Source organism: Mastomys coucha, unplaced genomic scaffold (assembly GCF_008632895.1).
Source record: "Mastomys coucha isolate ucsf_1 unplaced genomic scaffold, UCSF_Mcou_1 pScaffold3, whole genome shotgun sequence".
In the NCBI taxonomy this organism is placed as follows: Eukaryota; Metazoa; Chordata; class Mammalia; order Rodentia; family Muridae; genus Mastomys; species Mastomys coucha.
This window is the reverse complement of record NW_022196909.1, coordinates 47,025,952-47,038,768: the sequence shown is the minus strand read 5'-3', so window position 1 is coordinate 47,038,768 and position 12,817 is coordinate 47,025,952. Positions and strand designations below refer to the sequence as shown.

The 12,817-nt window shown below is 46.0% G+C and overlaps 1 protein-coding gene across 1 annotated transcript in view; it reads right to left on the bottom strand.

Annotated features, from left to right (window-relative positions):
- The window catches only part of Fkbp5 (FKBP prolyl isomerase 5), a 91,371-nt gene that overhangs the window by 28,003 nt on the left and 50,551 nt on the right, over nt 1-12,817 (bottom strand). The window contains exons 4-5 of the mRNA XM_031346603.1: nt 6,225-6,367; nt 5,325-5,439 (exon numbers count right to left, since the gene is read on the bottom strand). Of these exons, the coding sequence (XP_031202463.1) occupies nt 5,325-5,439; nt 6,225-6,367 (258 nt within the window). The remainder of the gene's footprint in view (nt 1-5,324; nt 5,440-6,224; nt 6,368-12,817) is intronic.

The following is a 12,817-nucleotide window of genomic DNA, read 5'->3' as shown; positions in this document are numbered from 1 at the left end:
TGTGTTCTCCTGTATTTCTTTGAGGGTGCTATTTATGTCTTTCTTTCTTTCTTTCTTTCTTTCTTTTTTTTTTAAAGATTTATTTATTTATTATATGTAAGTACACTGTAGCCATCTTCAGACACACCAGAAGAGGGCATTGGATCCCATTACAGATGGTTGTGAGCCACCATGTAGTTGCTGGGAATTGAACTCAGGACCTCCGGAAGAGCGGTCTGTGCTCTTAACCACTGAGCCATCTCTCCAGCTCTTATTATGTCTTTCTTAAAATCCTATATCATCATCATGAGAAGTGATTTTATATCTGAATCTTGCTTTTCCAGTGTGATGGTGTGTCCAGGACTTGCTATGGTGGGAGTATTGGGTTCTGATGATGCCAAGTAACCTTGGTTTGCGTTGTTTATTTTCTTACGCTTGCCCTGCATCATCTGGTTATCTCTAGTGCTACCTGCCTTTGCTAAATCTGACTGGAGCCTGTCCTTCCTGTGATCCTGTTTGTGTCAGAACTCGTCAGAGTCAAGCTGTCTCTGTGATCCTGTGACCCTGGGCTTGTTAGAGCACCTGGGAGTGGAGTGTCCTCTGGGTGTTTTGGGAATGACTGCAGAGTTTGCACCCAAGGTCTGTCTGCTCAGGGCACTAGCCAGCCCAGACAGACCGGAAGCAACCGGAGCCACTGGGCTGGCAGAGTTCCTGTGTGCCTGAATCCTGCTGGTCCCAGTTACTCCCGGTGTTGGGACAGATGTTATGTCCTCCTCACCTCTGATCCTGGGCTTGTTAGAGCGCCTGTGAGTGGAGCTTCCTCTGGGTGTTGTGGGACCATAAGGAACCTGAGCCACTGGGCTGGCAGAGTTCCTGTGTGCCTGGTCCTGCAGGCCCCAGTTACTCCCGGTGTTGGGACAGATGTTGTGTCTTCCTCACCTCTCCAGAGTTAGTTTTTTATTGCCCATCTGATATAACCAAGAGTTAGCTCAGAAGAGGGAGTAGCAACAGAAGAATTTCCTTGATCAAACTAACCTGTGTCAGCCAATCAGGATTTTGGTTTTTTTAGTTCTAAATTGTCTCTTAAACTACTTCTGTGTTTCAGCGCTGTGTTTCCTGTCCATTTTCCTTGTCCCTTCTCACTCTTGTTGACCAACCCTCACCATCTGCATACATACGCCTACAGATGTTCAGATGACCCCAGCTCCTTGTCACTGATATTTAAGCAGGTGACATGGCAGTCTTCCCAACAGGGTGACTGTGAAGGACCTAGGTGAAGCCTATGTATTTATTAGGCAGCTATACATACAAGGTTGGGGAGTATGTACCTGCCTTACTGCTGATGTATGGAAAGATTTCTTTCAGCAACAAAACCCTTTACAACATTACTGACTATGGCGGAGTGCTGCCACACCCAGTGCATGTTTATGAATTTCCAGGACACTATGTCCTCCTGCTCTGCAGTCCACCTCGACACCTGCAGCCTCTGAGGAGCCCCCGCTGCACTCTGGAAGGAGGCTCTAGCTTTTGGGCAGAAATCACAGTGAGACAGATCCTGCCTGAGGATTCTGTTCATTTCCAGACCTTGGCTGCAAACTAGAGTCACAGGAGAGTTTAAAAAAAAATTTGCCTCTGCCAGTCTCTCCTTTGAGACTTATTTAATGGGTTGGAGGCTCGGGCACTGAGCTAGTTCTCACTAGCCGAGGCTGAGAGTTCCTGCAGTAGAGGGTTCCTGGTGCGGCTGCCCCATATTGTTTCATAGCAGTCCCGATGATTGCCCCATAGCCTGTCTTGGCTCCTTTGCACCAGCTGATTGCGAGCTTGGAGTTCTGCCCGAGCTTGTTGAGAAGAACGGCATGTACCTCTACAAAGGTCTTCTCAACACCTTCTTTGGGTTGGATTTACAGAATCCAGTTTCCATCAGTCTAAGCCCATGTATCTTCTACACTTCGGAAGCTCACGTTTCTAATCCATTTCTCTTGTCTCTCTCTTTTCTTTTTATTTCTCGAGACAGGGGTCTCACTAGGTAGCTCTAGCTATCTTGGAAGTCACTAGTAGACCAGGCTGACCTTGAACTCACAAAGGTCCTCCTGCCGCTGCCTCTAGAGTGCTGGGCTCCAAGATGTGTGCCACCATGACCTTCTCTCTTTACAGAGTGACTCCCTCCTTCCTCCACCTACACCATTTCATCGGGATAGGAGGTGAGAGGGAAGGGGCAATTCTCCCCAGCAGGAACCTGGAGATCACAGTTGGAGCTGCACATCTGAAGCTCCTTGCACTGCAGCTACATTCAAATGGAGCTGAAAGCCTGGGGCAAAGGAGCCCTTACAGCCTGCGCTCCCATGGCCAGTTCCCATCACTAACACTCACGAGGTGAAACCCAAAATAGGAGTTTGCACCAGAGGGACCGGAGCTACTCAAAGCCCTACTTCTATGCAACCGGACTATCCACACCAGCTACGCTTTGGAGTGGCAATGCCGCCAGGGCTAGCAGCTAAGCTCCAGGGTGAGGACTAAAGTGCCAGCCATCACAGTCACCCATCAGAGCCCTCAGCACACACTGACTTCTCTATATGAAGAAAAAGAGACAACACTGAATACAAACGACATTAAGTAACATATGACTGATTTGTAAGAATGAGAATTTTGATAAGAGTAAAAAGCACAGTTTTGAGAAAAAATAAATGTCACAAACGTCAAATGCAGCACGGAAGATTATGAATTAATAGCCTTCCATCTAGCCTACCCACTCAAGAACAAAGCCTACCACAACACGATAGAAAATCAAGATGAAGACTGTCACTAGAGACACACGAGCCAAGGATTGGGTGTAGGAAATGAGGGAGTCAAGAGCTCCTTCCCTGAACCCAGAGAAAGGCAGCAGACACAGCAGAGGGTGAGAGGGGAAACCCACCGGATGCGAGGGAGCCTTGTGCCCACAACCATCACAACTCAAATAGAAGATCAGCCCCATTCACACACAAGAAAACTCGATACTCAAGGATGTCAGAAGTTGTCTGAAGATGTAAAATAGGCAGTAAGTGCAAGACTCAATAGTTCAGGCCGGGCGGTGGTGGCGCACACCTTTAATCCCAGCACTTGGGAGACAGAGGCAGGCGGATTTCTGAATTTGAGGCCAGCCTGGTCTACAGAGTGAATTCCAGGACAGCCAGGCTATCCAGAGAAACCCTGTCTCAAAATAATAATAATAATAATAATAATAATAATAATAATAATAATAATAATAATAAACAAACAAAAGACTCAGTACTTCAGACTAAGACCTCCGAAGCCCATATGCACTCCATGCCTGACCATCCATTGTACCCAGAAGCTCGTAGGTGTTTACCATCGTGTGTGGCCTGAGGTACAGTCTAGGACTGTGGATGTAGACACACTGTGGCTGTATTGCAAAGGAGTTCCAGATGAGTAAAGGAGGACCCTGTGGTGCTGAGTGGCACTGTATGCACTCACGGTTTCTAAGAAGTTGTTCCATGTACGGGTGTTTTGCCTGCATGTATGTTTGTGTACCACATGCGTGCCTGTTGCCCTCAGAGGCCAGAATAGGGCTTGAGATTCCCTGGGAGAGTTAGAGACAATCGTGAGCTGCCATGTGATGCTGGGGACTGAGCCTAGGCTCCCTGGGAAAGCGGCAGCGCTCCTGCGTGCTGTGCCCAGTCCGCAGTGCTTTAAACACAAGCGCGTCTGCTGCAGAGATCCATGCAGATGCTTGCCTATCCGAAGTGTACTGCCAAGCTCTGCAAGGATGCTCTAGCAGACTGACGTCCCACCATACAGATGTGACATGAGCACTTGGCGCAGTTTCTAGATGCTATTTCCCAGAAGAAGGAAACAGAGCTCCTTGGAGAAATGGATGATCCCTGGCCTGGGGCAGGGAGATTTTAAAGTGATCCTAGAACATCTCACAGAACCATAAAGTAAGGAGGACAAAGCAAAACCAGCTAAAGACGTTCTCCACAAACAGCACGCCCAGGCAGAAATGCCGTGAACAGAGCCCACGGAAGGAAGGCATTGCCGACAGTCAAGCTGGGGCAAGCCGAGCAGCCAGGGAAAGCATTAACTGGAGAAGACAGTACCCCTAGGTGCGGGGTGACAAAAGTAATCAGCTAAGTCAACACAGGGGGAAGAGACAGACCTTCCTTGCAGTGGAATTCCAACTAGTGAATGTAAAATGAAAACAGTGATCATAAATCCCATAGCCCTACAGAAACCTCACTGTGCATGTGCTGTGTAAAGGTTGGTAGCTTCCCAGCATTCCTTTTCCTGAAACACTCAGCACTTACAAAGAATAACTTGACAGAAGAGAAACACGGGAGGCCCGACCCTAGTCCAGTAGTCACCATGAACCTCTTGACCGAGATGGTGATGATGATGATGATGGTGGTGGTGGTGGTAGTGGTGGTGATAATGATGAACTAAAGAGGGCACAGTGTCACCCACAGTGCATTTTCTGAAAGCTCAATCTAGTCACTACAGGCATGAGACAAACTTAAACTGTGGGATTCTCTAGCAAACAGAAGTTGTCTTCAAAAGTGTCAAAGTCACAGGGAGCAAAGATGGAAGACTAATTCACTGGCCTGGAGTAATGCCGTGAGAGCTGAATCTGAATTCAGACTAGAAAAGAAGGTAGCATGGTAATGGGAGTGGGGCGGGGGATGGCACTATGAAGTTCCTGGTCTCAACAAATGCTGTCTCAAAAATTCAATCAAAACAAAACAAATTATTATGAACCACTGACTCTGGAGGAGTTCCCATAGCACAGAAAAAAACTTGGTGTATAGATTTGAATTCTTCATAATAAAAAATGAAAACATGTTATGAGCAAGCTTTTAAGTGGCTGTTATAGTTGTCTTGAATCCTTTCAACTTTCATAAGCACGATGCCTAATGTGGGTTTTTGGGGCTGGTGGAGCCTTTGAAAGTCCAGTACAGCCTCAGTGGAGGAAGGGGTGAGGGCGCAGGTGAGGCCCAGGGAGGGGTCTAGAGCCAGCCTTAGACCCCAGTCTCCTTCTCCAGTCTCCTTCTCCCATCCGAGTTCTTCTTTGTTCTAGAACAAATCCGGAATGACATATCACCTGTAACACTGTAACTGCTATATTTGTAACTGTTTCCAATAAGAAAATAACTAAACCCGAACTAATTTTGTTAGACTCGTGTAATGAGATATTGGTCTAAATAATACGTACATGCTAAAATTAAGAAAATCATTCTAGTTGTTTCAGGTAGACTTTCTTCTTCTCATAGACAGTTTAATGACTTTTTTCTCCTAGAAGTATGCCTTCTTCTTCAGGGACCGCCTGGCTCTCAGCAGCACGCACTACTCACCTTCTACCGTCGCACCTTCATTAGGGTTTGAGTATCCCTCGCCCTTCCGTTTGATTCTACGGATAATGCCTGAGTCTTCAAATAAATCCTCACCTTTGAAATCAAGGAGTTCGATCTAGAATGGAAGAGATGAAAGCCAGTTTAACAAACAGTTACTTTATAAAACTTTAAGCTACATCTGTATCTATATGGCTTAGATAAGAGGAACACGGGAAATGAGACTGCCTTCTCTGCAATCCTTGGAAAGAACTCCATGTAATGACACCGTCTAGGACTGCATCCTGTGGGGCTGCAGTGCAAAGACAGACAGGAAACACTAGGACAACTGCCTTGTGGCACGAGGCCAGGAGTACAAGGTGCTGGCACAGAGCGGTCTTGGCTGACTCCGAGGATAGCCGCCTTCCACCCCAGATCTGTGACCTTTCCACCTTAAGATTTAAGACTTAAGATTTAAGAATCTGGCCTTCAACTGACTTGACTTCAACTGTGCTCTTCACCATGTTAGATAAAGATCCAGTTTGGCCAATTATGTGTAATTAATTCAACATAGTAAACAATGTACCACCACTCACTGCTCCTGAAGGATGTGGGGAGACAGTCATAAACCCTCACATCTTAGCACTCACCACCACCATTTCCGGCCTGTCAGTGTGGAGTATGCCTTCCTTCCTCCGCTGACCAGAACTTTTACTTCCACATCTGAGTCTTTTGTTTGTTTGGATATGCCCACTTTGTGCCAGAGACACATTTCTAAGAAAGCACTGGCACATCCCCTGCATGTGTGGGAAACAATTCAAGAAGCCAAGCTCCAAAATAAATAAGCTGGAGCGGGCTCAGCTGAGCTCCACCTCCCTGTGATGGTGCAGCCCGTGCCGGCGAGGCGGCGATAAACAAACTTACCTCAAAAAAGAGAGTTGCGTTCGAGGGAATTTTCGGGAGGCTGCCAGCCGCGCCATAAGCATACTCTGGTTTACATAATAAATGGCAGATCTCGCCTTTCTTCATGGTAGACACCCCAATGTCCCAGGCTTTGATAACCTGGCCTAAGAGAAAGCAAGAAAACAAAAACAAACAAAAGGCTAATCAAAGAAAATCTTTAAATCTTGAAACAAAGATTTAGACTACACAATCTGGACGCTTCCTTCCATGCCAGCTTCAGACACTAGCTTTACTGCTCTTCCATGGCACTGCAGCAGGCGACCTGCTCAGTGCCGATATTTACACCCTTTCGTTCTGAAATTTTAAGATTGCCTCATAACGTAGCATTAGTTAGTTGGCCTCGCTCCTAACTCTGCAGGTGGCTTCTGTGTCTAGGACTCCTGGATGACAGGTGTGCGCACACGCCCGAGTAAAGCTCTTATCACATGCAGCATTAACCACATCTCCTTTAGGGGCCGGAGACATGGCTCAGTGGTGAAGAGCACTCGCCACTCTTCCCGAGGGCCCCGGTTCAATTCCCAGCAACCATCTGGCAGCTCCCAGCTGCCTGGAACTTTAGTTCCAGGAGGTCAGATGCCCTCACACAGACATATATGCAGGCCAAACATAAAATAAAATAAAAAGAATTAAAACAGAACAAAACAAAAAATTATGTCTCATTGTAAGCAGTCCAGAGAAGCAGGGGAGCTCGGAGGAAGTGGGCTGGCCCCACTACACTAGGACCAAGGGACTCTGTCTGTGTGAAAGCAGGAGAGAAAACACGTTTGCTGTTTGGGACTTTAGCTTAGTCTTTGTTACATAACTTAACACCAGCTCTACTTACTTATAATTTTACATAGTACATGCTTATTATTAAGACGACTTCCATGCCTGGTGCTGGAGGTACACACTTGGGAGGCAGAGGCAGATCTCTGAGATTAAGGTCAGCCTCGTCTACATAGAGGCTCCAAGACAGCCAGGACTACATAGTGAGCCCCTGCCCTGAAAAACCAAAACAAAACAATACAGCGCCCCCATAAATGACAGCATATTATCATTCATTTCAGAGCTTCCCTTCCTTTCTTGATTACTAGCAGTGTAGGGCTCCAAGAGCCAGATTCCACCCTTAGGTCTGCTGTGCAAACCTGTGCAAGCTTAAGAATGTTTCCTGACCTAGAAAACTTAGTAACAGCCCCCACTCCACAAGTATGGCACAGCGTATGCGCACAGCGTCTGGAATTTAGGACAGTTCAATAAAGGGAAGCTGCTGCCCTCACGTCACCAGCACAAAGAACCCCTCTTTGGCCTTTTGTCTTAGTACACAGCCAGGCTGCTCTCAACTTGTCATTTTCTACCTCAGCTTCGTAAGTGCTAGATTACAGAAATGAGGCAGTGTTCCTCTATCTCACTCCTAGTGTGCGTGTGTGATGAATGCATGGCCTGTGCATGATGTGTGCCCGGGCCATGGTGCACATGTGGAAGTCAGAAGGAAGCTCTGCCTATGTGTGACATGTGCCCAGGCCATGGTGCACATGTGGAGGTCAGAAGGAAGCTCTGCCTATGTGTGACATGTGCCCAGGCCATGGTGCACATGTGGAGGTCAGAAGGCAACTCTGCAGATTTGGTTTCTCCTTCCATCTTCACATGGCTACAGGGGTCACGCCAAGGTCACTGAGCCACTTTATAGGCCCCATCTATCTCATTCTTCTTTTAAAATGGACTACTTTACTTATTGTGTGTGAGCATGTGACAGTCACAGGGACCGTGGGAAATGGCACTGGAATACAAAAGTACACCCTTCTCTGTGCCTTATAGGAAGCTGCCATGCACAGCTGCTGCTACAGGAAGGCCCAGGCATTGTTACTGCTGCCATTATTGAGGCCGTCTTATGTGCCCCAAGGCTGACCCCCAACTCCTTCATTACCAAGGATAACTCTGACCTCCTCATCCTCACCCTGTACCCCCTTTCCCCTCTGGTGCTGGAATTCCAGGTGGGGACCACCGCACCATTTCCCTGACCAGATTTCTGAAAAGCAACACTGAGAAAACACTGACACATAGAGAACACCATTTGAAAACTTTTGAATCCTTGCAACCAAGGAAATTGTCAATTTCCTGGTTAATTTCCTTTAAATCAGCCACATAGTTTTTGTTTGTTATATATTAAATTTTTACATGCCTATTCTTAGCACTGGGACGATTCATTATTTGGCTCTGTTGCGTGTCAACATAGTTCATGTTATAAAAGCCCCTTTCTTGACTCTGCCTGTACATATGCCCTTTATTAACCATGGTATTCCAGGTCTAGTCCAGGCTGCTGCTTTCCTTTGCTACCATCACACTCCAATGAACATCCGTGTGTCTAATGCTCTGTGTACGGTGAAAGCCTGGAACTGATAGGATCAGGATTGGCTGGTACATTAATTTAAACTGTTAAGCGAAGAATCATGCAAAACAACACATAAATACCTCATTTTAAAACTTAAAACATGGCCAGCTTATTAATTCATAGCATGTTAGTGGCCAAGGCTTTGTCGGTGAGTATGGCCATTCAAGGTTACAGAAAAATCCCTTTAATGTGGAACAAGATCCGAACACTGCGGGTGATCAATACGTAGGCTCTCCTGGTGAAGTGTCTGAAGGCCACTTACTTTGACTGTTTATCCACCTCTAAGTCAATGGCATTTCAAGAATGCTTTCAGCACTTCTAACACAAATCTGTAGACTATCTTACAAGTCTCTCCCAGACAGCTCCTCTTTGTTTCTACCATTAATCTTGATGTTTTCGAAGTCTACTGAAACAAAATACTTGGGCAAAGTGTATGTGGGCAGTTAGGTTAAAGATGACTCTTGATAAGAGAGATAAAAATGTAGTCCCTGGCCACGGCCGGGTGCTGACACTCGCAGCTAGGCCCCATTGTCTAAGGTGAGCCTGGGCTCAGAGCAAGGCCACGCCAGTCTCCCACGGCACACAAACAAGCTTATAAAACAAAACAAAACCAAAAAACCACCAATGTCAGACAAGGTCACTGCATAACCATCAGAAACTCAGACAAAACAAGAATACTTGAAAATTTCATCTAAGCTTGGGTAAGAGATAAGGTCACTGAGCACCCTACAAAATATCAAAGAGCCCCCTCTCCCTCTGCTCTGTGCAATGGTTGCAGCTCGCCACAGGTTTGTCTAGTCTCCTCTGCTCTGGGCAGAAGTCTTCATTCTCTAGCACAGGAGCACCCAATATCCTGTCTGCTCCCGAGCAAAGGCCTGCTTCTTCAGAATTCCCCCAGACCACATGAGCGCCCACAGCTAGTGGTGTCATGCAGGGTATCTACAAACAAAACTAGCGAGAAAGCTAGTGTGGAGCTGGCTAACCCCGCTGCTCTCCTGAAGCTCTGGTTCCTAGAGGGACAGCCAGTGGGCCACAAGCACCAACGCTTCAAAGAACCTTCATCTTCAGGATCTTCATCTCGCAGACAGAATATGCCAAAAATATATTTTTAAAAAATTTATGCTGGGCAGTAGTGGCGTACACCTTTAATCCCAGCACTTGGGAGGCAGAGGCAGGTGAATTTCTGAGTGCAAGGCCAGCCTGGTCTCCAGAGTGAGTTCCAGGAACTCACTCTGAGAAACTCTCATTTAAAAAAAAAAAAATTATTCCTACATTTGATCTGAGCCTCAATTTTACTACCTCAAACACAATGTTTCCATTTTAGTTTTCTTCATTTTGTTACAAAATATCAAGTAATACACATTTATACCTCTTGTACCTACAAAGACACAGACATTTTGAGCTTAAAGGCAATGTTGGGAAACAGCTCAGCAGTCAAGTGTGAGGCCCTGAGTCAGAGCCCCAGCCAGCTCCTTAAAAGCCAGGCCCTGGGGCAGTGCTGCTAAGCCCAGCACTGGGAAGCAGAGAGGGGAGGATCCCGAGTCTCTCGGGACAGCCAGTGCAGCTGATGGGTAAGTCCTAGGTCCAAAGGAGACGTCCCTTCTCAAAGGCAGCATGGACAGTGCCCAAGGCTGACCTCACACACACGTGTACAAACATGAACATGACACACATCTGCACAACACACGAGCAAGCAAGGAAGGGAGGAAACTACACTAGCCCTGGACAAGAGCAGTGGGCTAGGGTTTTCTTTCTTCTGTAGTGATCTATATCTATCTAATAGATCTCTCTCTCTCTCTCTCTCTCTCTCTCTCTCTCTCTCTCTCTCTATATATATATATATATATATATATATATATATATATATATATATATATATATATATATATATATATATTTTTTTTTTTTTTCTGGTTAAAAAACCCACACAATACTTTAAAACAACATATTATAATTTAACCTAGCACTTCCCTTGATAATGAAAACTACCTTATTAATAACTGACTAGTGATTTTTTTACTGCACAACTCCTCTGACTTCAAACATGTTTCCCTGTGGTTGAACAAAGTTTATCATCTTAAGCATTTTTCAGTGTGCATGTCAATGACTACACGTTCGTGCAGTGCAGCCTATTTCCAGAATGTTCTGGTTTTACCTGTCTGAAACTTCATACCTGATTACATACCTTATTTCCTCCTCCTCTCAGCCACCGGCTAACATTTTTTTCCCTACAAACACATAATACAAGTGGAGGCACACGGCATTTGTTTCTGGGTTGGATTATTTCATTTAGTAGAATGTCTTTGGGGTTCATCACTGACGTAGCACGTGCCAGACTTTCCCTCTTCTTGAGACCGAGTAATATGGTTCCCTCTGTGAGTTCGAGGCCAGCCTGGTCTACAGAGTGAGTTCCAGGACAGCTGGGGCTACACAGAGAAACCTTGTTTCAAAAAAACTAAAGGGGGAGGGGAGGAGGGGGACTTGCGTAATAATCCACCCTGAGGCCATACCACACTCTGTTTCAGTCAGGTGTGAAGGACACTTGAGTTGCTTCAACCTTTGGCTCACGGTGGCTAACACTTGCTGTGAGTGTGTATAAACGTGAGACCGTTCACACAGTTCTTTTTGATCCCTATCCAGAAGTGGGCTGCTGAGTCTTTGGTGTTTATATTTTTCTTTAACTCTTTTGGATTTATTTACTCTTATTTTATGTGCATTAGTGTCTCGCCTGCACGGTGGTTGCTGGGACTTGAAGCTAGGTCCGTGGGAAGCAGCCCGTGCCTGGAACCTCTGAGCCATCTCTCCAGCCCTAATCTTTTTCTTTGGTTTCCTTTGAGAAAGGGTTTCTCTGTGTCTTCCTGGCTGTCCTGGAACTCACTCTGTAGACCAGGTTGGCCTCGAACTCAGAGATCCTCCTGCCTCTGCCTCCAGAGTGGAGGAATAAAGGTGTGTGCCACTGTCACTAAACTTCAGTGCTTTCTAATAAGTGCACTAAGTGTGATGTAAAATGTCTTTTAGGCTTAATATTATGAGGTTTATAAGGTAGAACACTTCTTTTAAAGTACACATTAACTTCACAATATCATCAAGCAAGAACATGCATTCTGTGTTTGTAAGTCCTACAAAGTACACTGCACCACTGCCAAGAGAAGAGCAGCTGGTGTGGAGCAGCCGTGCATACACGCTGTGGCTGTTGTTAACCTGGACTGGACTGGTTCACACCTTAGGAATGACGAAACTTCAGAAACACAACCTGGGTTGAGAGTCCTGGCTGCCTTACTGTGCGCAAGTGAACACTGTAACCCTCTGCCTCCTCACATACAAACAAAAACCCTTTCATGCTGTCAGATTCTAAAATACTCAGATTTTAAATGCAAGCATATATTTAAAAGTTGTATACTCGGTAATTTTCAGCAAGGAAGACAAGAGACATCCTTAGAAAAGGAAGTCTTTTCACTGATGTTGGGCAAACTGGACACTGAAGTTTTCTAACTCCTAGAATGAGAGAGATAGACAGAAACTTGAAGAAAGGACTTCTCAGTTTCACTTAGTACTTCACAATCAAAGAAGGATGCTTCAGAGAGAAAAATCAATTTGGACAATGGCACCGCAGACGAAACTAACATAAGCACAGGAGGGAACTATCCAGGTTCTAACCTGGACCACAGTCCGCTGTGCTAACAACCAGGTCTTAGACTGATTCAGTTTCTCTTTCCCAACTTCCTCAGACAAAAAAAAAAAAAAAAAGACTGGCTAACATTGTTCCAAAGGTTTCTATGACAGGGAGTTATGACATAAGAGGGTACAATAGTTTTTTACTGTGACCGCAGTAAAAACTTTAAAGCCACCAGTAATCTTTGCTGTAATAACAATAACACCCAGGTATGCACTATGCTGGCTGGACTGACGCAGCTGTGTGTGTTATTTTATTCACAGCGCAGATGATGAATTCAGAGTGTAAAGGTCAGTACAGGAAGGCAGTGGGCACACAGCAGGGGAGAAGGAGTGGGCACACAGTAGGGGAAAAGGAGTGGGCACACAGTAGGGGAAAAGGAGTGGGCACACAGTAGGGGAAGGGCAGTGAGCACACAGCAGGGGAGAAGGAGTGGGCACACTGTAGGAGGAGGGGCAGTGAGCACACAGCAGGGGAGAAGGAGTGGGCACACAGCAGGGGAGAAGGAGTGGG